The 25,115-nt window shown below is 40.5% G+C and overlaps 1 protein-coding gene across 1 annotated transcript in view; it reads right to left on the reverse strand.

Moving 5' to 3' along the window:
• Positions 1-16,701, reverse strand: part of sptlc2 (serine palmitoyltransferase, long chain base subunit 2) — a 40,349-nt gene extending 23,648 nt beyond the window's left edge. The window contains exons 1-2 of the mRNA XM_002938869.5: positions 16,364-16,701; positions 1,168-1,350 (exon numbers count right to left, since the gene is read on the reverse strand). Of these exons, the coding sequence (XP_002938915.2) occupies positions 1,168-1,350; positions 16,364-16,480 (300 nt within the window). The 5' untranslated portion in view covers positions 16,481-16,701. The remainder of the gene's footprint in view (positions 1-1,167; positions 1,351-16,363) is intronic.
• Positions 16,702-25,115: the final 8,414 nt, after the last annotated feature.

Here is a 25,115-nt window from a genome sequence, read left to right on the forward strand (position 1 = left end):
CTTCTCCCTAAATTGGGGTGTGCATAAAGAATTATGTGTGAAAACACATAATTGTGTACTGCGCACACCATCTTTTTAAAAGTGCACACACAGTTAGAAATAAGAAAATAATGTTTTTGTGTACACAACCAAGAAGAAAACAGAGGAAACATTGAAGCTCCAGTTTGACCAGTTGTGTTTCACCACTATATAGGCCCTAATAATTGGATTCCAGTGGGCAAAACTGATTATGGGGCTGCATAAACAGAGAGGCAGATATATAGGGAAAGAGACTGGCTAGTGATGGTGAGATCCATTAAATCCAGTGACCACTGTTATAATATATATTCTCCCCACACAGGCAGGCAGGAACGGGTAACTGCAGCTGCACTCACACTGAGATTCACTGATGCATTTCATCAGACCTGTATTTGACAAATACAGTGCCTAGATGGTAAAAAAGAAATATTAAACAGCCATTTAAATTTGGGAACCTGTTTTTAGCAATGAGGCCTGTGATACACCAGGTGATCTTACTGTGACAGTTTTCTTAGGGAACACATTCATTGCTTGCCTTTGTAATTGTAATGCCCTGCATAGTGCAGATGCCGGTAATTCCAAGAGCAACCACTAGAGTTTATCAAAGATTTAAGATTCTGGCTAAAAGAAAATAATTAGTTGATTTTAAGGGCTATGCCATGCATGACATTTTCTCCACCGGACAGAGAAAAGGACCAGGACCAGAACTAGGGGCACCTGCCTAGGACGCAACCTTGGGGGCCCTAGGCAGGTACCACTTCTGCCTACCTCTAATCCACACTCTTTTGCTGCTGCCGGTGCTTGACAAACTGCACTCCCCCACCCAATGTCATTGCACATGCATGTGTTGGTTCAATTATGCACGTACACAACGGGGGGTGGGGGGGATTGGGCTGCTGGCCGAGGTGCCTAGTGCACCCGGGGGCTTGACCTGCCTCAGAGTACCACACTTAACTGATGTGTAGTGTGCTGCACAATGTGCTTGTTACTATTTAAATAAGCATATTAGAGATCAATTTTGGTTTAGAATTGGCCAAAATATGTCACTCAGAATATGGTATTTAGCTGAATTAAAATGTCTAGATCTGGCACAATAAGTGAGTTATAAAAACAGTAATGCTTATTACTGTTGATCTTGGTAGCACTCACCTTCTGCTCAACCCTTTCAGTGGCAATGTGACACTTCTCAATCTTCCAAGTTCTGAGAAAATCTCTTAGGTACCCAAACAGAGTAAGGATACCATAGCCCATGTAAGTGAGAACAGCCACTAACATTGGGGTCTCTTCAAATGCTTCATTAAAAGGTCTTTTATACAAACCCCCATTATGGACCTGTGAAACAAAGGAAAATAATTAAATTACACAACTAGGGCAAATATACACATTGAATTTTCATGCAGGGTTGGACTGGGTGGGGGGGGGGTGCAAGGTCCACCGGGGCTACTGCCCCAGGGGCCCCACACCCCCCAAAAAGGGGGTGTGCTGGCCCCCCAGCCTAGTCCGACCCTGTTTTCATGGTAAAAACTGTCAGATGATGAAAAGGAAGATGGAATGCTTGCAACAAACCAACCATTAAAGGGGTAGTTCACTTTTAAATTAGCTTCTGTGTTGACAGAGATGTTCTCATTTTTTCTTTGCTGTGGCTTTTGAATTCTATAGCTTTTTGTTTAATAGCTCTCTATTTTGGAATTTCAGTACTGATCTTGTTAGTAGGGTTTAACTTTCCCTAGTATCCAAGAAGTGCTTTGCATGAGATACTGGAAAATGAATAAGAGGGCTTAAATAAAAGATAAGTAAGGTTCAGTGACCTCTTTTTGAGAGCTGAAAAAAGGGGGGAAAAAAATATCACAAGCATGCAAAACTTTAAGATGTGTAGTTTATTAGTTCTACAGGTAGTAACTTGCCCTGCTGATTGATCATTTTCTGGAGACTAGCAGGTAAACCCTACAATTGGCAGTCAGAAACACTGCTCAACAGGGAGGAAAGCAGTATTTGACTGTGTCATATCCATTGCTACATGTATGGGCCCCCTAAGGAGATGAAAGTTTCAAATGATATGAATTTAGTCATGGAAATGCTTTTACCCACCTTCCCCCATAAATTTCGCTCAATCAGGCCAAACTGGATATACTAGTAAGTGGTGTAATTAGTATAAATAAAGGTACAGTGTTGCATATAGCTTACAAAGACAGGAATCACCACATTTAAACAGGTCATTCTTCTATAAAACATTGCAAAACAAAGCGTGCTGCAGCACTCTGAATAAAGTGAAAAAGGTGTTTATTGTGCCAACAGAACAGGCAACATTTTGGGCTGCAGCCCTTTCTCAAGCCGGAAACGTTGCCTGTTCTGTTGGTACAATAAATACCCTTTTCACTTTATTCAGAGTGCTGCAGCGTGTTGTATTGCAAAGTTATAATAGGTACTTGGCAGTGGGCTCAGCACCCGACGCTACAACAAGCGGTTGTTATAGGCGAGCATTACCAATTTGTATTTGTATTCTTCTATAAAACAGTTTCTTTGACCAGCTGTAATGTAAATACATGATAAAACTTAAGGTGGCCATACACATAGCAAGATTGTTCCCACCCTTCACTGACGTTCAGGGCTGAATCATCAGATATAGAGGTAGAAACAATAGAAATAATTCTACCTCCGCCTGCTGATTCAGCCCTAAACGTAGATTTTGCTGGGGCGCCACAATCAAAATCTTTTAACCTGGCCGATCGTCAAGGCAACCGATATCCGCAGCCTTTTGCAGTATCAGTCGCCTCTTCAAGCCACCATACACACACCGAATATCGTACGAAACAAGGTTCCACTGGTCTCGCCAGTGGAAAGGCCAACGCATTGTTGCGGTTTTTCAAAGTTGCCTGCAGGAGGCCTTTACCACCAGTGATTCCCTTTTGCTGCTGGAGGAAAGGCTTTTTGGGGAGTTTATCCGCGCACTGTAGCAGAGACTTGTGGAGGGACATTAAACTAAAATTGCACTGATATTATTGCTATTATGTACTGAGAACCGTCTACTGACAGGAGTAAATCACTCAAAAAACTTGGACATAGGGGCAATGCCTATTTACCTAAATTAGGCAATTTCTAGCTTTTTGTCACCCTTCCACACAGTGAGAAAACACTTGGGTAACAAAATACTAAAAATCACACAGTCCGCCACTGACCTAACTTATAGAGCACAGCAATCAAGCACCCACTATTTAAAAAGGATCATGAACCACTGACATATATTCTTGGCTGGCTGTTACAGTATCGGTGGTGCAGCAAAGCAACATGTGTCTCTAAACTGACCAGGATAGGAGGGGCAGGAAATTACTAGTCTTTGGAGACCTCATCAAATTCAATTTGCTTTAGCTGTACTTTAAATTTTTTCACCTTTGACAATTCTTTTGTAGGAGCACAGTCTAAAATTTGAAAAATATTAATTCTGCAAGGAATCGGTGCACTACTGTACTGGTATTTTGAAATGCTAAGCAGTCGATCCATGATATCTCATGTTAATTAGTTGCATTTCTAGCAGAGAACACAGTGTATTATTATCAATATTACCACATATGTATAAAGCACCAACATATTCCACAATACATAGCAAAGGCGTTTAGCTGAGCACATATGTCTATCCAAAGCTGCAGTGCTGCCAGATTCTGCAAAATAGTAATTTTCTATTGTGTTCTAAGTTTACCTGACTACTGTGTCACAAAATATCTCATCTTTAGCCAACACTCCAATTCCCACTATGCCTTGAACAGGGAACTGCTGTGGACAACTTTGAAGGTATTGATCGCTACTATACAAAGGTTTTGAACCTTTTGGCTGGTACATTTACACATTACATTTACAGGTATCGGACCCCTTATCTGGAAACCCATTATTCAGAAAGTTCCGAATTATAAGTTACTGTTGGAGTACCATGAATTGACATGTATGCCTTTCCATCGTCAATTCATTTTGTTGCCAATGGAAAGGCATTTCGGGGAGATTAGTCGACTGTGGTAGATTTATCGCAGGCAACTAATTTCTCCGCCATCATGAGCCCTAAAATATACAGGCCTTAAAAGAAACATATAGTATAAATGATAAAAACACTATTCTTGTAGGCAATTACAAATAAAATATAGTGTTGGTTTCATTATGGGCTAAAAATTAATACTATCTGTCCCCTTTATTGGAGCTCCTTATAGATCTGCTATGGTCCCTGTCTGTGTTTCAAATAGTCAACAGGTATGTCCTAGCAGTCTTTGCCAGAAGCACAGTAGGAGGTGGGAAGCCAAACAAAGCCCTGCAGTGACACAAGCAAAGTCCTAGTGCAGTGTGCCGAGTGCTGATGGTTCCCCTTTGAAGCCTGGGAAAAGAGGCAGCAGGAAGTGGGGCTGAGGGCGGGACAGTGGGATTTTTGGAAAAATTTTCAATAAACATTACTTTTCAAAGAACATTCCTTCTATATTTAAATGAGCACAATTCGCTGGCACAATATTGTTTATCACACAATATGCCCCTTCTATTACTAACAAATGAAACAGAGCAGCCAATCAGTGCCTCTTCCACATTTGCTTAATCAAGCATTTGCCTTGTTTAGTTTAGTGCCGTTGGTGGGGGTTACTGAAGTGTTTTAAATATGCATTAGTGTTTTGGTACCAATCAGCCAATGGGTTCCACAGTCCTCTGTGCAAGACTATTCAATACAGACTAGTCTGACTGTGTACATTATAAAATCAACCCACTGGCCATACACGCACCGATAATACAAAGTTTTGTACGATATTCGGTGCGTGTATGGCAACTCGTTGAGGCAACCGATATCGCAGAAGGCTGCAGATATCGTACGACTCGCCGATCGGATGCGTTAAAAGATTTTGAGCAAAATCTATGTTCAGGGCTAAATCAGCAGAAGGAGGTAGAAATCCTATTGTTTCTACCTCCATATCTGATGATTCAGCCCTGAACGTCAGCGGAGGATTGAAATGATCTTTCGTGAAACCGATCGAAAATCGCCACGTGTGTGGCCAGCTTTAACCTTTTAAAAGGTTTAAGTTGTATGGGGCTCTTATGCTGAAGGTGCTTAAGAGCAAATAAAAAACACAATAGGAGCATGATGCACTAACAGCACTAACAGTTAATACAGATAAACAGCAACGGACACTATGCAGAATACATGTTGCATGAGAGGTTCATTCCAGGGACTACCTCTCTTTCCTTTTTTACATAGCTGACAGAGAGCTCACACAAATGCTTATTGTAGCTTTGCATGCCATAGTAACAGACACACTATAGCCACACAAACTTACTGTGTGAAAAGGAAGCTTTTGTTTTAATCTCATGGATACTGGGTTCATGTTTCACATCTCCATACACACCACACAGGGTTCAAATCAAACCTCTATTTCTGTTACAGATCTGCAATGTTACCTGTACTTTAACAACTTATTTTGGACCTGTTAACTGAAGCCTATTTAGCCAATCAGTATTGCCCATTTGCAAAATCAAGTTTGCATCTGTCTGTGCTGGAGTAGAGGCACTGCTGGTCTACAATTACACAACTAAATTACTAGCATAAACAATTGTTTTGGGATTGACATATCTTTATTATTACTTAGGATAAGGGCCTATCATTTTGTTTTCCAGAGATGTAAACAAACAAAAAAAAATTAATGTATACCAAATGAAAAGACTATTCTATGCAACCTTCCAGTATGCATTCATTAAACATGTTATAAGGTTTACAGTCTGTATGTATTTTCTACTGAAAACATTAGAAATTTACTATTCTCTGCACTAGGTTTTCTGACTGCTGAATGCAGCAGAGGCCAGCTAATTAACAGACCTATCTTAAAGGAATAAGCTGGCCATACACGTGGCGATCTCACGATGTTTCGTACGACCGTCGGTCGCACGAAACATCGTCAGATCCGCCACACACCATTCAGGGCTGAATCGGCAGGTAAGGAGGTAGAAACAATAGGATTTCTACCTCCTTCTGCCGATTCAGCTCTGAAGGGAGAATTTTGGTCAGGCGCCTCCTATGGCGCCCGATCAAAATTTTCTAACTTGGCCGATCGGCGAGCCGACCGATTTCAGCAGCTTCCTGCGATATCGGTCGGCTCGCTGACATGCCATACACGCACCGATTATCGTACGAAACGAGGTTTCGTACGATAATATCGGTGCGTGTATGGCCACCTATACTGTCAAGGGAAAACATGTTTTTTTTTTTTTAACTGCATCAGTAAATAGAGCTTTCTCCAGCAGAATCCTGCATTGAAATCAGTTTTTCAAAACTGCAAACAGATTTTTTTTTATATTTAATGTTTAAATTTTAGGGCGTGGTTACCGACTCGATATGAGTACTCACTTTTGCAAGTAGCTCCGCTGGTCAGCTCTAATCTTTCCTAAAAGGTACCTCTATTCCTCTAGCTACGGACCATACAGGGTTCCCCTGGATTTCTCTACCTCAGTGCAGCAAAATGAGCCCAAGAAAGTTCCACAATAGGACAACCGAGGCAGAGGCACGACTTGAAAAATTTGCCTGTGAAGAGAGGCCCATTAAAGATGGCGTCGCACCTCCATCAACTGACTTCTCTCTGCTTTACAGCCGGCCACTACCTGAACCCACACTGGAAGATTTCTAGCAGAGATAAAGGTGTCCAGAGAACCCTGCCCTACTTTAATAACTGCTAAGACAGGTGAACTTAAGGTAGAGTTCTGTATTCTTAAGCAAGATATCCAGAAGCTATGTGAGTGCACAGTGAAAGCAGTGAAACGCATCATGACCTTTCCTGAAAAGACGGAGGGAGTGTATCTGGAGAAATGTCTCGAACATTGGCTTAGGGACACTTTACTCTCTACTGCCTTTACTACTAAACATGCCCATCGTATTACAATGTGCCTTCCTATACCAGGCACACCTTTGACAGCATAACTTCATGGACCGGGACTTTCTGCTGAGGATGCAAGGAACAAGGCACATCTGTTCTTTTAGAATTCCAAATTGTCTCTGTATCCGGATTTCTTCTTGGAAATTCAATGACAAAGATCATGTTTTTAGGATGTTTAAAAGCATTTAAGGGATAAAATGATTGACTATGCTATGCTGTACCCTGCTGAGAATTCATTCGAATAGCAATACTCACTTTATCTCCCCACAAGAAGCATCTACATGGTTAGACAATATAGCTCTGTAGCTCCTATCTCCCAACATGATTTTCCTCAACTAGTGTGTAGAGGGTCATTATGGAGTAAACCCATAATCACAGCATCCCTCGATATGCACATTTTGAGAGGGCGGATCTACAATAATACACAGGGGGGAAAACTTATTTTTCTATCTCTATAAACCCTGCAAACAACAACTATATTGATGCTAAGCACTGATCCTATTGTTCCTAGGTACAGTCAACTTTCCTCCACTACTGTGACTATAAAGGTGCCACAACATTTTCCATCTGGTGGCTTCATACCATATTATATGTTTTTGTTTTCTACTGCTCACATTTACTATAATCTTTCATGGCTGCTGAGCATCTTTCTCTGCTGTCATGTACAGCTTTGAGTGGTCAAACCTGTTAAGATGTGCCCCAGGTCAGCCCATGTGGCCTGTACCGCATAAATCAAGCAATTCATTTCCCCACAACCTATAAAATGTCTGCAAACATAAAATTTTCTTTACTGTCTTGGAATGTATGTGGTGTATGTATGACCGGATTAAAAGTAAGCTAGTACTAGACCATACTAAAAAATCTGGGTCAGAAATTAAATTGCTACAACAGACCCACCTTACAGATAGCAAAATTGTGTCCTTAGATGACCCTGGGTGGGCTGGTCATTCCTCTACATACACTGGAGGAGTATCTACTTTGGTAAAAAAAAAACAACTGTTCATTTTAAGCTTCTCTCACTACGTTCTGACCCCAAGTGGAAATAACTCTAATACCTTTTTACATTGTATGTTACATTCTAATGAAACTATTCTCGCAAATATTGTCCATTGTCCACTTTAAAAACTACATTGCAAATTTCCCACATGTTCAAATTATATGTGGGGGGGATTTCAACACTGGTTTAAATGTGCAATTTGATAGAATAAAGGGAACGGGTAGCACCACAACTACATGCTCCTCAAACTTGTTAGTCTGGATGTCAGATATTTCACTAGTGAAGGTGTGGCAACATCCCTCCCAAAAAGGATACTCTTGTTTTTCCACCTCGCATATGGTCTTATCACGCATAGATATGGTTTTTATATCTAAAGGTCTTTTCTCCAAATATTCACAGACCCTAAGACTAGACATGATCAAACACCAGTTGACCTATGACGATCAAACCGGTTTTATGCGTGGAGAAATCCACAGCCCTAAATATTTGTAAATTGTTTGCCAACCTTACTCTATCACATGACAACCTGGGACAGAGGACCATTGTTGCCAAGGCATTTGATACAGTAGAATAGTATTAATTGTGGAACACTAAATTTGGCTTTGGCTCAAAATGCATAAATATGGTCAAACTGCTGTACTTTGCCCCCAAGGCTGTTATCAAAGTAAATATAACCACTCCAACATCTGTCACCTGCTAAATTGGGCTCAATCTAGGCTGAAATCGGAAAAACGGATATATATCTGTACTATTTAGCAGCTCAGTTGGGGCATTTGACCACTTGGGTGGAAAGATCACATTATAAGATTTTGCACTCTCTTAGGGTCCAATCGACTGGTTTAGATACTAAACCCATAACTTAGATTTTGGGGAAACTGCAGCACCCATCTTCACAAGTTCTGCTCTCTCCCCTGCTCACTACAATCCATTACGCATGTCCTGTCTCTACCAAACTTATCTCAAAGTTTATGTCATTGTTGCCCTGAGAGTTGAGTAATAAGACAGGAAACCTCTCTCGTTTGTCCAAATAAAATAACAATTCCACCTTCCACAGAGTCCATGGTTGAATTGCCATAGGTCAGAGCTCTCAAGGCTACTCATAGATGTTATACCCTGAATGTTTCTACACATCCCCTCTTAACATTAATAGAGGCTATACTAAAGGCCTCATTACCATGTTGTATAGCAGATTACAACAAGATGTTCATGGCAATCCAATGGAGATGCTTAGGAATAAATGGGAAACTGATCTAGGTACGGTCTTGGATGAGGAGTGGGAAGAGGATTCAGAAGCACCTCAACTAGTATCCCCAAACTACAGATTGCGACTGATTCAAACATACATTTTTCATAGAGCATTCTAAACCACCGTTAGACATCTGATCAATGCAAAAACATCAGATGTATGTATTAGATGCACGCTAGAAAAAGGTACCTTTCTACATATGATGCAGAGCTGTGGTAAGATTACCCCATACCGGCTGAAAATATTGGAGACTCTTGATATGGTCCTGCAGACCACAATCAACAGAACACCCAAAATGTGTATTCTGGCTGTAATGCAGGATCTTCATCTCAACCAGTACCAAACTTGCTTCCTTCAGGAGGCATTGCTTCTAGCCAAAAAGCTAATTACATAAAACTGGAGAAATCCAGTTTCCTCTCATGGCAGATAATAATGCAAGATGCACACCAAGCGAGGTGTTCCAAAAAATTTCATAAGATTTGGAGCCCGTGGTTAGTCATATGTTCCCTAGACCAACTGTTCAGCGACATAGAATAACAGTATTGTGCTGCCTTTTAGGGATGACATTGTTAGCTACTGTTCCCTACAATATGTCTCTGCTCATATGGGGCTAGCTATGTTCTTCATTTTCCAGGGTGCAACAGATATGTGGCCTGTGTTCTGATAAACTTCAGGCACACTTTACTGCTGTGCTGCAAGTTGAAGTATTGTCACACCCCCCCCCCCCCCCCCCCAATCAGCAAAACAATGGGAAGGGAGCAAGATAGCAGCCCTCAGTAGATATCAGAAAAGCACTCAACTGTAGGAAATCCAAGTCCGGCTTCGCACTCTTCCAGTTACATGGAAGTGGGAGAAACAATAGGTTATCTGAAAGCAGTTCTAATGTGTCGCGCTGGCTCCTTCTGAAAGCTCAGAATCAGGCACAATGCACTGAGATGGCTGCCTACACACCAACATTACAACTAAAAAAAATACATCTGTTTGTTCAAGAATAAAATTTTAAATGGTAGAGTGAATTATTTGTAAACAGTGTAATTTAAAAATAAAAAGTACACCATAAAAATCATGACAGAATCCCTTTAACTGGGGCTCAGATGATGGCTAACAAAGGAAAACACACACACACACACACACACACAAAGTGCCCTTATCAAGTACCTAACACAGTAAGAATAAAAAAGGAAACATCTGGTAAAAACAAAGTGTGTTTGTGTTTCTGATAAACTATACACTCTTTAGAGTAAGGTTAGCAGTTTTGCTAAAAGATTTGCATTTTGGTGATACCATGCATTAATAATTGAGCTAATACAGGTTAATCAAATGGCAGGACAGTAAATGTCTTTCAGAGCTTTGTCCCAGGCTGCCCCTCCCTTTTCTATCTAGTTTCACGAGACCCACCCAGACCAGAAGGTGCAGGATGTAATTTGCCTTAAATCCTCTTCGTTCCAGAGCTAATTGCTGAGCACAAACTAATATGAAAGTTGTGCCTGAGCAAGAAAAAAGTCTATTTATGTTAGCGTATAAAGTGCCATACAACGTAAAATATACAAACTCCCTTCCTAAATCTGGACCAGTAACACCAAAACTGAAGGAGCTTTCTATACATATAATTTTCTGTTACCCTGTATGATGTGTGTTTGTAGCAGATATAAACTGTAGCATTGCTTCTGAAAGTTTCTCTTTCTGACTAAACTAACTGACCCTTTCTGCCATGTGGGTACCACTGAAGTCTGTGTGTACACTGAACTGTAGTCCCACCAGATTGCAGCCAGTCTGCCGTGATATAATATAATAGGTTTGGTTGTATGCTTTTAGACAGATAATCTGCAACAAGAGAATAGAGTAGAAAAAATGGAAAAATATCTAGCTGCCTTTTAAACTATACACTGTAAGTCAAATGTCTATAATATATCAGGTTTCTAAATTGACTGTTTTCTCATGACCTCGTAATTCCCCATATACAATCACAATATAAACCCCTTTCTTAGTAAATGATTGAGAATTAATTAATTTGTGCAATTAGAGATTAATTGAGAATTAATTTGTGCACTGAAGTGGAGCGTGCCTTTGTTTCTTTCTGTTGATGTTAATTCTCTATATATTTGCTCTAATTAAGAGGAAATCAGAAACCTCTAAGAAAGAATAAGGGCACTGTAATGGGAATTGGAATCAACACAGGTTGTAAATTATTAAACCAGTGCAATAAGCGGGTGCTAGGTCAAATCATGTATAAAAAGGACAATCAAGGTCCTTGATTTACCAACGAAACGTTGGATCTGCGGTGAATAAAAGAAGATATTGATGTGACTTAGTTTGCTTGTTCTTCTTATATATATATATATATATATATATATATATATATATATATATATATATATATATATATATATATACAGTGGTGTGAAAAACTATTTGCCCCCTTCCTGATTTCTTATTCTTTTGCTTGTTTGTCACACAAAATGTTTCTGATCATCAAACACATTTAACTATTAGTCAAAGATAACACAAGTAAACACAAAATGCAGTTTTTAAATGAGGGTTTTTATTATTTAGGGAGAAAAAAAATCCAAACCTACATGGCCCTGTGTGAAAAAGTAATTGCCCCCTGAACCTAATAACTGGTTGGGCCACCCTTAGCAGCAATAACTGCAATCAAGCGTTTGCGATAACTTGCAACGAGTCTTTTACAGCGCTCTGGAGGAATTTTGGCCCACTCATCTTTGCAGAATTGTTGTAATTCAGCTTTATTTGAGGGTTTTCTAGCATGAACCGCCTTTTTAAGGTCATGCCACAACATCTCAATAGGATTCAGGTCAGGACTTTGACTAGGTCACTCCAAAGTCTTCATTTTGTTTTTCTTCAGCCATTCAGAGGTGGATTTGCTGGTGTGTTTTGGGTCATTGTCCTGCTGCAGCTTCAGCTTGAGTTGACGAACAGATGGCCGGACATTCTCCTTCAGGATTTTTTGGTAGACGGTAGAATTCATGGTTCCATCTATCACAGCAAGCCTTCCAGGTCCTGAAGCAGCAAAACAACCCCACACCATCACACTACCACCACCATATTTTACTGTTGGTATGATGTTCTTTTTCTGAAATGCTGTGTTACTTTTACGCCAGATGTAACGGGACACGCACCTTCCAAAAAGTTCAACTTTTGTCTCGTCGGTCCACAAGGTATTTTCCCAAAAGTCTTGGCAATCATTGAGATGTTTTTTAGCAAAATTGAGACGAGCCATAATGTTCTTTTTGCTTAAAAGTGGTTTGCGCCTTGGAAATCTGCCATGCAGGCCGTTTTTGCCCAGTCTCTTTCTTATGGTGGAGTCATGAACACTGACCTTAATTGAGGCAAGTGAGGCCTGCAGTTCTTTAGATGTTGTCCTGGGGTCTTTTGTGGCCTTCGGATGAGTTGTCTCTGCGCTCTTGGGGTAATTTTGGGCGGCCGGCCACTCCTGGGAAGGTTCACCACTGTTCCATGTTTTTGCCATTTGTGGATAATGGCTCTCACTGTGGTTCGCTGGAGTCCCAAAGCTTTAGAAATGGCTTTATAACCTTTACCAGACTGATAGATCTCAATTACTTTTGTTCTCATTTGTTCCTGAATTTCTTTGGATCTTGGCATGATGTCTAGCTTTTGAGGTGCTTTTGGTCTACTTCTCTGTGTCAGGTAGCTCCTATTTAAGTGATTTCTTGATTGAAACAGGTGTGGCAGTAATCAGGCCTGGGGGTGACTACAGAAATTGTTATTGAAATTGAAAATTGAAATTGATAAACCACAGTTAAGTTATTTTTTAACAAGGGGGGCAATCACTTTTTCACACAGGGCCATGTAGATTTGGAGTTTTTTTTCTCCCTTAATAACGTAAACCTTCATTTAAAAACTGCATTTTGTGTTCAATTATGTTATCTTTGACTAATAGTTAACGGTTTTTGATGAGCAGAAACATTTAAGTGTGACAAACATGCAAAAGAATAAGAAATCAGGAAGGGGGCAAATAGTTTTTCACACCACTGTATATATATATATATATATATATATATATAAATCCAATAGCAGCATATATATTATATATATTATATGTATATGTATATATATATATATATATATATATATATATATATATATATATATATATATATATATAGTCCAATAGCAGCAGGCACTCACGTTATATAAAGTGTTATTCTGCCTGGGTGCAGTATCAAGAAAATAATGCATGAAAGAAATAGAAGCCGCACTCGCAGGACTTAGTGTGAAAAAATGAAGTAAATTTATTGAAGCGTACAGCTAAGCTTAGCTGTACGCTTCAATAAATTTACTTTATTTTTCACACTAAGTCCTGCGAGTGCGGCTTCTATAATATATATATATAAAATCAGTAAAACTGGACAACTGTTATAAAAAATATTTGAAGAACATCAGGACAGCATGCAAACTTGCTAGGATGGCATACTAAATAGCTCCATGGGACATCAGCCTATAGGAAACAAGAAACTATTTAAAACAACTCTCTACTTCGAAGTAAATGCTGATCAAACATAGACTTTTACTAAAGAAAGGTGCCTAACTAGAAACAGAGATATTATACCAATGGCTACTGACTGAATTACAGTGTATGAACTCCTGCTACACATGCAAAATGTTGCTGCAGTCTGTGTGTTAAGGTCCCCATATAAGGGTAGATTTTAGCTGCCGATATAGGTCCCTTAGACCGATTCGGCAGCTAATCGACCCATGTATGGGCACTACCAACGGGCCTGAAATCGGCAAGATCTCGATCGGGCAGGTTTAAAGATCTAGTCGGATCTGGGCTCGGATTGGGCTCGTTGATGTGGTCCCCGGACCGACTTTGCCTATACCAGGGCCTATATCCCCAGGGCCAAACGATCGAATTAGCCTGGCTTCTCCTGATAACGCTAATCTGTGTATTTTACATGCTATAAATACAGTAAAAAACAATAAGCACAATTATAGATTTCTATAACTTACCGAATAGTTGTGGCAGCTATTTTAGATGTGCATCTGTGTTTCTGAGCAGCTGAGGGGTCAATGCTTGTACTTTTAAATATACAGATAAAGCACATGTGTTGTTTATGTGTAAGTTTTTCATGTGTCTCCATATTGTACACACTCTGCTCACACAGATAAGAAATGCTGCTACATCTACATAAACACAGCACAAAAGGCCCAGAAGAAAAGGACCTGAGGTAACCTACACAACATGACACTGGTTATGTTTTTAGCAGGATTACACAGGAAGAAAGCACATCCAAGATATATTATTATTATTAACATTTATTTAAAAAGCGCCAACATATTCTGCAGGGCTGTACAATAAGTGGGTATATTAAAAATGTTTCCTATCACTGACAAAAATCAGCCTGCAGTTAAAGGAGAACTAAGGCTTGTGTAATACTTTGGTGCCCCTCCACAGCTCTAGCTCCCCCCCACTCACACCACAACGTTAGGGACCCCCTAAAAATCTCTGTTTGCTGCACCTTGTTCTGAAAAGCAGAGTAATTCAGCAGGGTTGATGGACTTCATATTGCACCACTTCAGTCTTCTTCAAGGTGACTGACACCAAGAATGCGCAGTTGAAGCAAGGTCCAGATCACATAAAATAAGAGCTAAAGCAGCATGAGATGGTGCACTCCAAACCTACTGTGCTAATCTGCATGTTAGAAGATAGAAAAGTTTAGAGGTTCCCAATAGTACAGATGGGATGACTCGTAGGGGGTAAGATAATAAACAGGCTTTTGTAATTCTTGCACTGTTCCAGACTGTCCCTTATAGGTCAAGCATAGCAAATTCAGTCCTTCAGTTTTCTCAAGGAAAATCCTAACAGTCCCCATTAGATGTACAGAAATGTAGTTCATAACAGGCAGATAAAATAAATTATCCAAAAAATCATAGGTAGATGTCAGTGGAGAGGTCAAAACATAACTGTCTGTTATGGCAATACTATATAGTGGTGCTTGTACAGAAGAATGGATGAGAACAGTCTTTATTAAGTTAAGTGCAGGGCATTAATTTCCTTAGGTAATTGACGTACAAATTGTGGAGGCTACTGTTATTAAACTACAATTCCTAGAACCATGGGAGTTGTAGTCAGCAGCTCTCAGTGTGCTACTAATGAGGATTTACTGCTCTCATGTGCATTTAGGCTTTGTTCACATGACATCTAACAAAATATTCAGTGGGATCTGATCATGTGTCTGTCAGCAGAGTACACTCAATCATTTTTTTTAAAAATTCTATGATTTATTTTGCTTTGTTTTGCTGGGTTAAAATGCAATGGTTCTTTGTACCATTAAGCAATGCTCACAAGTGCACTTCAGTGGATGTGGCTAAAGATATCTCTGATTCATACAGACTGACTGGTACATTGCCATGCCATACCCTTGTATAAAACCATTCACAAGTTCATTCACTCTCTGGAGCATCCAGAAGCATGTGCCATTTTAAAGAAATGTTTGCATGTTCTAGCCCAGGGAAATGCCAAAAGTCTGTCAGCATCTGTCAGTAGATCTTGAGGTGGTGATCAGTAAATAATAACAACCTGACATTCTCACAAAAAGCTCCCATTACATTACTATGTTGGGTAGTTTCCATTATTTAAATGTCCAGTGCTTTCACACACAAATTGCATGTGTGTAATATCTGACAACATCTGATGTAGGCTTGCCTGAAATCACCTTTTCATTATTTTTCCTACTTCGTAGAGAATAGTGCCTCCTTGGTAACCATTCTGGCTTACTTAATAGATTTAACGTTTATATAAAGTGGTATAGTTCCAATTTGAGAACTCAAGCAGCCTTTACATTTTTATTTAAACCTTTATGCTTCTTGACATGGAGCTAATAATAACGAACAGGAGTTGCCACACTGTACAGCATGTCTAAGGAGACAGAACCCTCATTTGTGTACTCAAAACATAAAGAGAGTCCTGTAAATAAGTTAGTTCCAAAACGTACAATGCTTTTTTTCACTAGATACCATTCCTTAGGCATAACTCCTGGAGTATCCTGGTTTTAAAAAAAAAAAAGCAATAAAATCGATGCACAGCTTTTAATGGTTTTAAAATAAGTACAGTAATTGTTCCTTACACAGTGACTTTAAAAATAAAAACCCATACAAACTGCTCCCGACTTAATGATAGTGAACTTAAGTCCCGCCCAGTCGCCCCACATCCCCCAAGTACAAGCAGCTTTCTTTTACCTTCTCCTCTGACATCATTCCGTTTTTCAGTGCCCCATTCTCCCAGCGCTGTACTCCATTCATAACAGGTTTATGGTTAAGTCCGCTTGAGATTCCCCCTGCACCGAAACGCGGCATGCTTGGCCTCTCCCTTTGGTACCCGGGAGCTCCTGCTTGTTTCCTGTTCTCTCGTAACTCCTCAAGCGCCCTCTGTGCTGTACTCACTCCCCCCTATCAGCGCTCTCACGCACTAGCAACACACCCCTGTCACTACACCTCTAGCTTCTGTCAGCTGCCGCTCCTAGCTCCTCCGAAACCGGAACTAGCCAGAACCCGGACAGCCAATGGCTTAGTGAAGCGTCACTGCCAGGCAGCGCAGTGGAAAGGGATCAGTAAGCCAATCAGGAAAGACCGAAGGCGGAGAATGACAGGGAGCGGCGGAAACGTCAGTGTTAGTTTAGTTGCAGCACGTGTTTGAACTATAATAACCCCTGCATAGCGGAGTCGCTCGGTCCTGGGAGTGGTTAAGTTGGATTGGCAGAAGTTTAGTTACCAGAGTTTGATGTGTGTACATTTTCTTACCGTAATTATGGGCACTTTTATTGCTCTGTTTTATGATGGTAACGTGTAAATAAACTGAGTTTATGAGGAGCCTGGCAGCAATAGATCTATTTTGCGCTCAAAAGTTTTCTTTCAATCGTGTTTCGTAAAGTTTGTGGTCAAAGAGGTGCATGCTTACAAATAAACACTATGGGGCGCATACAAATGTGAGTTTAGCGCTTAATACATAAAAATGCACCTACATTCTTATCATTCCTATGGGATTTTTAGAAGTGTATTTATCAAAAGGTGAGTTCTAACTTTCACCCATTGATAAATACACTTCTAAAAACCCCATAGGAACGAATAGGATGTGGGTGAGGTTTTATGTATTAAGCTCTAAACTTACGTTTTGATAAATCTGCCCCATTATGTGGCTAGTGTGACTAAACAAAATATACTCGTAAACAAACAAAAAGATCTTCCTCGCACACCCTTAACTCTACAAAATAATTCAGCGCTCGGTGCACACTGCTGGGGGGATCGGCACCCTCCCAAAAATTCCAAATAGCAACAAAAGCACTGGCACTCAGAGCTGCAAACGGGACTAGCCCTTTAAAAATCTTTATTGCGGAGGTGCAACGTTTTGGGGCAAAATTAAATGCTTGATAAAGGGGTCATTTTGCCCCGAAACGTCGCACCTCTGCAATAAAGGTTTTTTAAAGGGCTAGTCCTGTTTGCAGCTCTGAGTGCCAGTGCTTTTGTTGCTATTTACTAATCAAAATATACACATTTGCGATATAGGTGGGGGATATCCTTCAAATTTGTGCATGGAAGTGTATGTCTTAAGGAGGTTTCAATATAAGAAAACTTTTCTATGTTATAATAGGAAAAGGAAACTTTTTGTTTTATATTATCTTTTCTGAAGGCTAGTAACATTACAATGGTCAAATCTGGTGTACAGCACGTATCTACATTCTTTGGGTGCTAAAATGTTACATAGTACATAATTGTATTTAATTCTGCATATAAAAACATATATAAATAAAAAAGCATTGAGTACATTTCAAGGAGAGGAGTTTACCTGGAGCTTTAGTTTCTTTTTATCTTTGAGCTTCAAACAAAACTATTAACAAAAATAGTAAGCTTAGATGCATTTAATTTTTTTCCCAAGATGTAATTACTGTAGTGATGCAGAGTGTACTTAAAGCCCACTTGACCTGCAGGTTGGGTCGCGGGTTTGGACCAAGATGGTGAACCCCATGTGCAGGTTTGGCAGATGGCGGGTCAGACTACAAGCTGGGTGATTTAATAGTGCTGACCCCTTCTCTATGGTGCCTGAGCCCATCCATATATGAGTCATTAGAAGGATATCTGGTTCGGTGCGGGTCTTAAAAAAAGAAGTGGACCTCGAACTGGGATAAGTACAGGTTGGGAAGTTTCCAGTTAGGGTCGGGCTCAGGTTGAAAAATTTCTGACCTGCTAATACATAGTACTTTTTTCAGGAGTGACTGGACACCCATGTCTGTCAACAATTATCAGTGCCTTGGCCCATCCCCCTCTACTCCACTGGGGGTGACAAGTCTATAAGCTAGTCTGATATCTTATCTGCCACATGCACTGTGGAAATAGTAGACTAGCCATCAGCAAGATACAGCACAAACAGTCATTTTTTCTTTGAAGTGAAGATATGCCTTGCATTTCGACTGTAATTCTACTATTAGTGATGTGCTGGTCGAGAAAAATTGGAACTGAACCCGACCGCTCCCAATCCGAGCCCTACTCTACCTGGCTTTTGTCCCCGCGCCTGCACTGATGTGACAAAAGGTGCGTGGAGGGGGGCAGCATGCTTATAAATTCAGAAGCCGGAAGAGGCAGCTTGCAGTGTTAAGCCGTGGGTGGGGAGGGCAAGCGTAAGAGCTCAACCCGAACCCGCTGGTGACCTGCAAGTGATGTGCCGAGGTTGGCCCGAACCCGGCCGACCTGCCTTAAAGTTCAGGTGCATGGGGAATTATATGAAATATATTGTCCAACACCTCATATAAAAAAAAACAAATTTCTTTATTCCACCATCTCATTATGATTCCAACATTTCTGTCCCATATTGGGACCTTTATCAAGGATAAATATATATGTCAATATAATAAGGCATTCAGGTCACAGTATTGTCTACAGAAAAATTGACTCATACTGCTTAAGTGATATAGATTTTTTAAAGGAAAATTACTAATATCAAAGTGGCCAGCCTTGGCAATGTACTGCCTGAAGTAAAGGTTTCACCTTGTATCGTGGTAAAAATGGTATTCCATATAGTTGTGTATACATTTTTATACATATGTAAAAAAAAAGAAGAGTTCAGAAGTTCATTTGATTCCTGTAGCGCTGCCTGTACATATAATAGCAGGAGAATGAAAGTTTATCTGGTAGAATCAAGGCCTATGGAATTATGGAGTTTCCCAAAGGAAAGGTGTATGCCAGCCTTGTGAATTACTTCACTTTATAGGATCTGCTGGTCAGTTCTTCCTAATGTGCAGTCAAGGATAATATGCTCTGATGTAAAACAGACACCTTTTGTGATGTTGCTCTGCTAAGGAAAGAGATCAGAAAACGCAGAGGACCTTTCTTATGTCTCATGTAACCAAAGGACCAAGGAGTAGAAAAGGCAGGATCAGGTAAAATGGACAAAGGATAAGATTAATATAGTTTGAAAAAATAATAGGGGAGGGAGTGCCAAATCCTCTTCAGAATTAAATATATAAATAGATTAGTACAGGTATCGGCCCCTTTTCCGGAAAGTCATTATCCAGAAAGTTCAGAATTACGGAAAGGCCATCTCCCATAGACTCCATTTTAATCAAATAATTCACATTTTAAAAAATGATTTCCTTTTTCTCTGTAATAATAAAACAGTATCAGCTCGTTGATGCGATCCCCGAACCGTTTGCCCCATTGCCGCCATTATAATTTGATGGTTTGGCCCCAGGGCCAAACGATCGAATTAGCCTACATTTTCCCCGATATCACCCACCTGTAGGTGGGGATATAGGGAGAAGATCCGCTTGCTTGGTGACCTCGCTAAGTGAGCGGATCTTCACGTGTATGGGCACCTTTAGGCCCCTTGGTCAGGCAGAATACAAATGAAAACTGGAATGGCACAACATATATACTGTTACATCAGATAGAAGTGTTCACGAGCAATAAATTAGAAAGTTACAGATAGACAGAGATAACTTGTGAAGATAATAAAAGTAATTAATGTTTATTAGGATGGGTTGTAAATAGTCCAGGGGTCTGGATTCAGTCAGGTCAGAGAGTGTGACATGAAACCTGACCCCAAATTAAGGCCCTGTTTTTAATGTGTTAAATAACTCCATACATTTGAATTCATGGATCTTCCTTTCTCGTTCAGTTTTAAAGTCCCCTTTTAGATTTAACACCTTCATGTCCTGAAGCCTGTGGTCCTGATTGCAGAAGTGTTGTCCCACTGGTGTATCACTCGCTTTGGTCTTGATCTTATGTCTGTGATGGTTCATCCTTGTGTGTAGTCTTTGCCCTGTTTCTCCAATGTACATTCCTCCTGTAGGGCACTTAGTACATATGATCATGTACACCACATTGGAGGAAGCATGAATAGCAGTCCCGAACGGTGTCGACTTTTTGTGTATTCAGTATTGCAATTTGATCTTTGCACAGGATGTATTTGCAAGTCTCACATCTTTTGCTGTTGTAGGGAAATGTACCTGCTTTAGTTGTTTAGAGAAGAGAACTTCTAACAATCATTTTCCTCAGACTCGGAGGTTGTCTATAGGACAGAAGAGGTAGTTCAGGGAATATCTCCTTTAGTCTGGTATCTGTAAGGAGCATGGGCTGCAGGTAGGTCCCTGGCTATTTTTCTTATAATGTTCAGCAGTGGGTTGTAGGTGACTACAACTGGTACCCTTTTAATTTCTATTTTTTGTTTGTGTCTCTGAGTATTTGAGTTGCTATGTGGATTTGATCACCAATAACCTGCGGAGGGTAGCCCTGATTAACAAAAGTTTTCCGTAAGGAATGGAGATATATATTTCTTTCATCAGGGTTTGAGCAAATCCAGTTGTAACTAAGAGCTTGACTAAAAACATGTGATGTGGATGGAAACTGTCCCACCTAAGATATGCTGGACGGTCTGTTGGTTTTTGGTATAGGGATGTTTGTGTGATTCCATTTTTTATGTAGATAGTGGTATCCAGGAAATTCATGTGTAAAGAGGAATGGTTAATGGTAAGGTTAATCGTGGGATGAAATTGGTTGAATTTTTGGTAGACAACGTCCCAGTCTGAAGAAAATATCAAAGATTCAAAAGGGAGCTCTCTTTTGCCAGATAAAGTGGGTCAGCAATTTACTGAATCACTTAAAATTATCTTACATTTATAATTTGAAAAATGATCACTTGTCCACAATACCAAACCATTTGCTATTTCTGACCTATGTATCTATTAGTTAGCCTTACATGTATATTGCTAAAAATATTTTAAATATATTTGATTTAAAGGACAAGGAAAGTCAAAATCTATTAAGCACACTATTAAATAGTATTACTATTGCTATGTAAAAACGCTATTTTCCTGGCTTGCCTAATGAAAGATTTACAGAGATACACATACTAGAACCTACATACTTGTTTTAGTGAACGGCGCCGCCATCTTGTCCAGCATGTCTGTATGGGCTATTCCTGAAAAGCACAAGCCAGCCCCCCCTCTGATCCCCGCTCCTGCCACAAACCCCCCCAGCTCCCCGCTCCTGCCACAAACCCCCCGCCGCTTCCCGCACCTGCCCCCCGCTCCCCCCACCTGGCGGGTCTGCATGTCACAGAGTTCTCCGGTCGCTGCATCGCCATGGCAACCTGACGCTCCTGCTGTGTGCGCATGCGCGGCCTACAGTCCCAAGTCACCAAGTCTGGGGAGGAGCGTTGCATTATGGGAATCTTCTCAGCGTTTTTTTTTCCTGTTTGGCTTCTGATCTTCTGAACAGGAGAAATCTGGGGAGACTTAAGGGCACTATTGAGACAACTGAAGGTATGCCTGCAGCTTGACATTAACTCTTTATTAGCCTTTCCTTCTCCTTTAATAAGGCTTAGAATAAAGGTGGCCATACACGGGCCGACTATAGCTGCCGATATCGGTCCCTTGGACCGATTCGGCAGCTAATCGGCCCGTGTATGTGGAGAGCAGAGCGGCCTGGTCGACCGAGATCTGGCCTGAAATTGGCCAGATCTCGATCGCCCAGGTTAGAAAATCTGGTCGGATCGGGGACCGCATCGGCTCGTTGATGCGGTCCCCGATCCGACTGCCCCATTGCCGCCCACATAATCAGATCGCTTGGCCCCAGGGCCAACCTATGGCCAAGTCTGCACTAAACCGAGATGAAAATCCTCTGATTTGGGGCTGAAACCTGAGGGCTTTTAAATCCTGCATTTACTTATATTTTATTCTGTATTCAATGTTCCCTTTTGCCTGGTTGAATCCAGCTGAGCGCTTCTTTCTCATTGCTAAACATTATGTGCTTTGTTTCCTTAAATAAAACACTCCATGAATGCCCTATGATTTTTCTTTTTAGTATGAGTTCTGTTTAACAGATGACACAATACAAACAGCTTTCACTACAAATTCTAATTGTGTCGGGTTGAAAACCCCAACATACTGTTCTTCGACTTTGGCTTATTCTTCCGCTTCTTCTTCTTCGTCTTATTCTTAGCGCCCCCCATTTTCTGAATGTTACTCCTCCTACAGTTTTAGGGGTACAACACCCAAACTCCCCACACTTCTTCGCCCTATAGCGGAGCAGGTTGCTTGTGCTTTTCTAAGTGATCCCGTCCCCCGTCTTTTTTTGGTGCCGCTCCGAACACCCCAATTTTCCCATTGGCTTTGACAGGGAAGATTTTCAAACTGTTGCCACACTTACAGCTTTGAAGCTACAGCCCCCAAACTTGAATAACATAATAATGGGGTCACCCCAAATGAAACAGCGACATTTGTTGGATGACCCCAAAGTGGGAGTGGCCAACAACAGCCAATCAAATTTCACCCACTGAAATTGAAACTGCTGCCAATCTTACAGCTTTGAGGCTACACTCCCCAAACTTGAATCACTTAGTCATGGGGTCAGCCTGAATGAAAATATGATGATTGTTGAATGCCCACAAGTGGGCGAAGCTGTGAACAGCCAATCCAAGTTTACCTATTGACTTTCAATGGGGAAATTCAACCTGCTTCCATTCTCACAGTATTAACACCAGGGTCCCCAAACTTTTCACAGTTGGTCACTAGGGGACTGCAGTTTTACTTTTGAAAAGTGGGCAGAGCCACCAACAACCAATCAGATTTCACCTACTGATTTTTATTGGTTTGTTGCCAGGGTTCCCAAACTTTGCACAGTCAGTCACTGGGTGACTACGCATTTAAGGCTTTTTGTATTTTTTTAAGTGGGTGGAGCCACCAACAGCCAATCAGATTTTACCTATTGACTTTTAATGGGGAAATTCAACCTGTTGCCATTCTCACAGAATTAACACCAGGGTCCCCAAACTTTTCACAGTTGGTCACTAGAGGAGTGCAGTTTTAGTTTTGAAAAAGTGGGCGGAGTCACCAACAGCCAATCAGATTTCACCTTTTGAATTTTATTGGTTAGGTGCCAGGGTTCCCAAACTTTGCACATTCAATCACTGGGTGACTTCGTACTCAAGGTTAGAAATGTGGGTGGGGCCGGCAAAAGCCAATCACATTTATTTCATTGTTTCAGACTTCACCTATTGAATTTTTTTGGTTTTAATTTAAAATGCTTCCTTTCCCCACACTATTTATGCCAGGGTTCCCAAACTTTGCACAGTCAGTCACTAGCTGACTACATATTCAGAGTTAGAACAAGTGGGTGGAGCCACCAACAGCCAACCCATTTCCACCCATTAAATTGAACTGATGCCATTATTTAAGTATTAATTCCAGGGTTGTTAAACTTTCCAGAGTTAGTCACTGGGTATTTGCCGTTCAAAGTTAGAAAAAAGTGGACGGAGACATCAACAGCCAATCACATTTCACCAATTTACTTTCAATGGTGAAGTGTAAAATGCTGTCAGTCTCACAATTTTTATGCCTAAGTCCCCAAACTTTGCAAAGTTGGTCACTGGGGGACTGCAGTTCAAAAATAGGAAAAGTGGGTTGTGCCACTAACAGCCAATCAGATTCCATCCATTGAATTTTATTGATTTAAATTTAAATTGCAGCCATTCTCACACTATTTATGCCAGGGTGCCCCCTGTTTGTCACTGGGTGACTTCGACTCAAGGTTAGAAAAAGTGGGCGGAACCTCCAACCACAATTTACCTATTGACTTTTATTGGTTTAAAATTAAACTGCTGCCGTTCTGTAACTATTAATCCTAGGGTCCCTAAACTGCAGAGTTAGTCACTGGGTAACTGCAGTTCCAGGTTAGAAAAAGTGGGCGGAGCCACCAATCAGATATCACTGGTTGACTTTCAGTAGGGAAATTTAAGTTGCTGCCATTCAGACACTATTAAAACCAGGGTCCCCAAACTTTGCACAGTGGTTTTACTATATAACTGTGGTCCAAGGTTAGAAAAAGTGGGTGGAGCCAAAACAGATCAGATTTCATTCAGTGACTTCACGTTTTTCAACCCAAAATGAAGTTTGTTCTCATACTTTCCTTTCTAGTTAACCATATGTAATTTTTCAAATTTAGTTCACTTGTTAATAACATCACAACATAAATCAGCACTGTGCAAAAAGATTTTTGTGCATCTATACACCCAACAAAATCACATAACACATCTATTTCTATTGTGAAGTCAAGATCACATGTGTGGCTCATGTGGATTCTTTTTTCCTTTATGTTTATATACTGTATTTATATATATATTATATATGTGTGTGTGTGTGTGTGTACATATGAGTTTTCTCTAACCAAGGGCATAAAAACACATTTCAGTGCACAACAGTGCAAGGTTTTAAGGGGAAAAACAGGAAATAACATACAGGATATGACATTATCAACCATTAGCTTGCCACAGAGTTGTAACCCCTTATTGCTCCACAGGGAATTAATTGTCCAAAAACACTTCTCAAAATCTGTTTTTACAATTAGTGCTATAGCTAGATGTTCCTGGGCCCCACAGCAAATACAATTTAGGGCCCAAAATTATTGGTAAATTGGCCTATTCTATCAAGATATATTTAGACTG

The sequence above is a fragment of the Xenopus tropicalis genome, chromosome 8, assembly GCF_000004195.4.
Source record: "Xenopus tropicalis strain Nigerian chromosome 8, UCB_Xtro_10.0, whole genome shotgun sequence".
In the NCBI taxonomy this organism is placed as follows: domain Eukaryota; kingdom Metazoa; phylum Chordata; class Amphibia; order Anura; family Pipidae; genus Xenopus; species Xenopus tropicalis.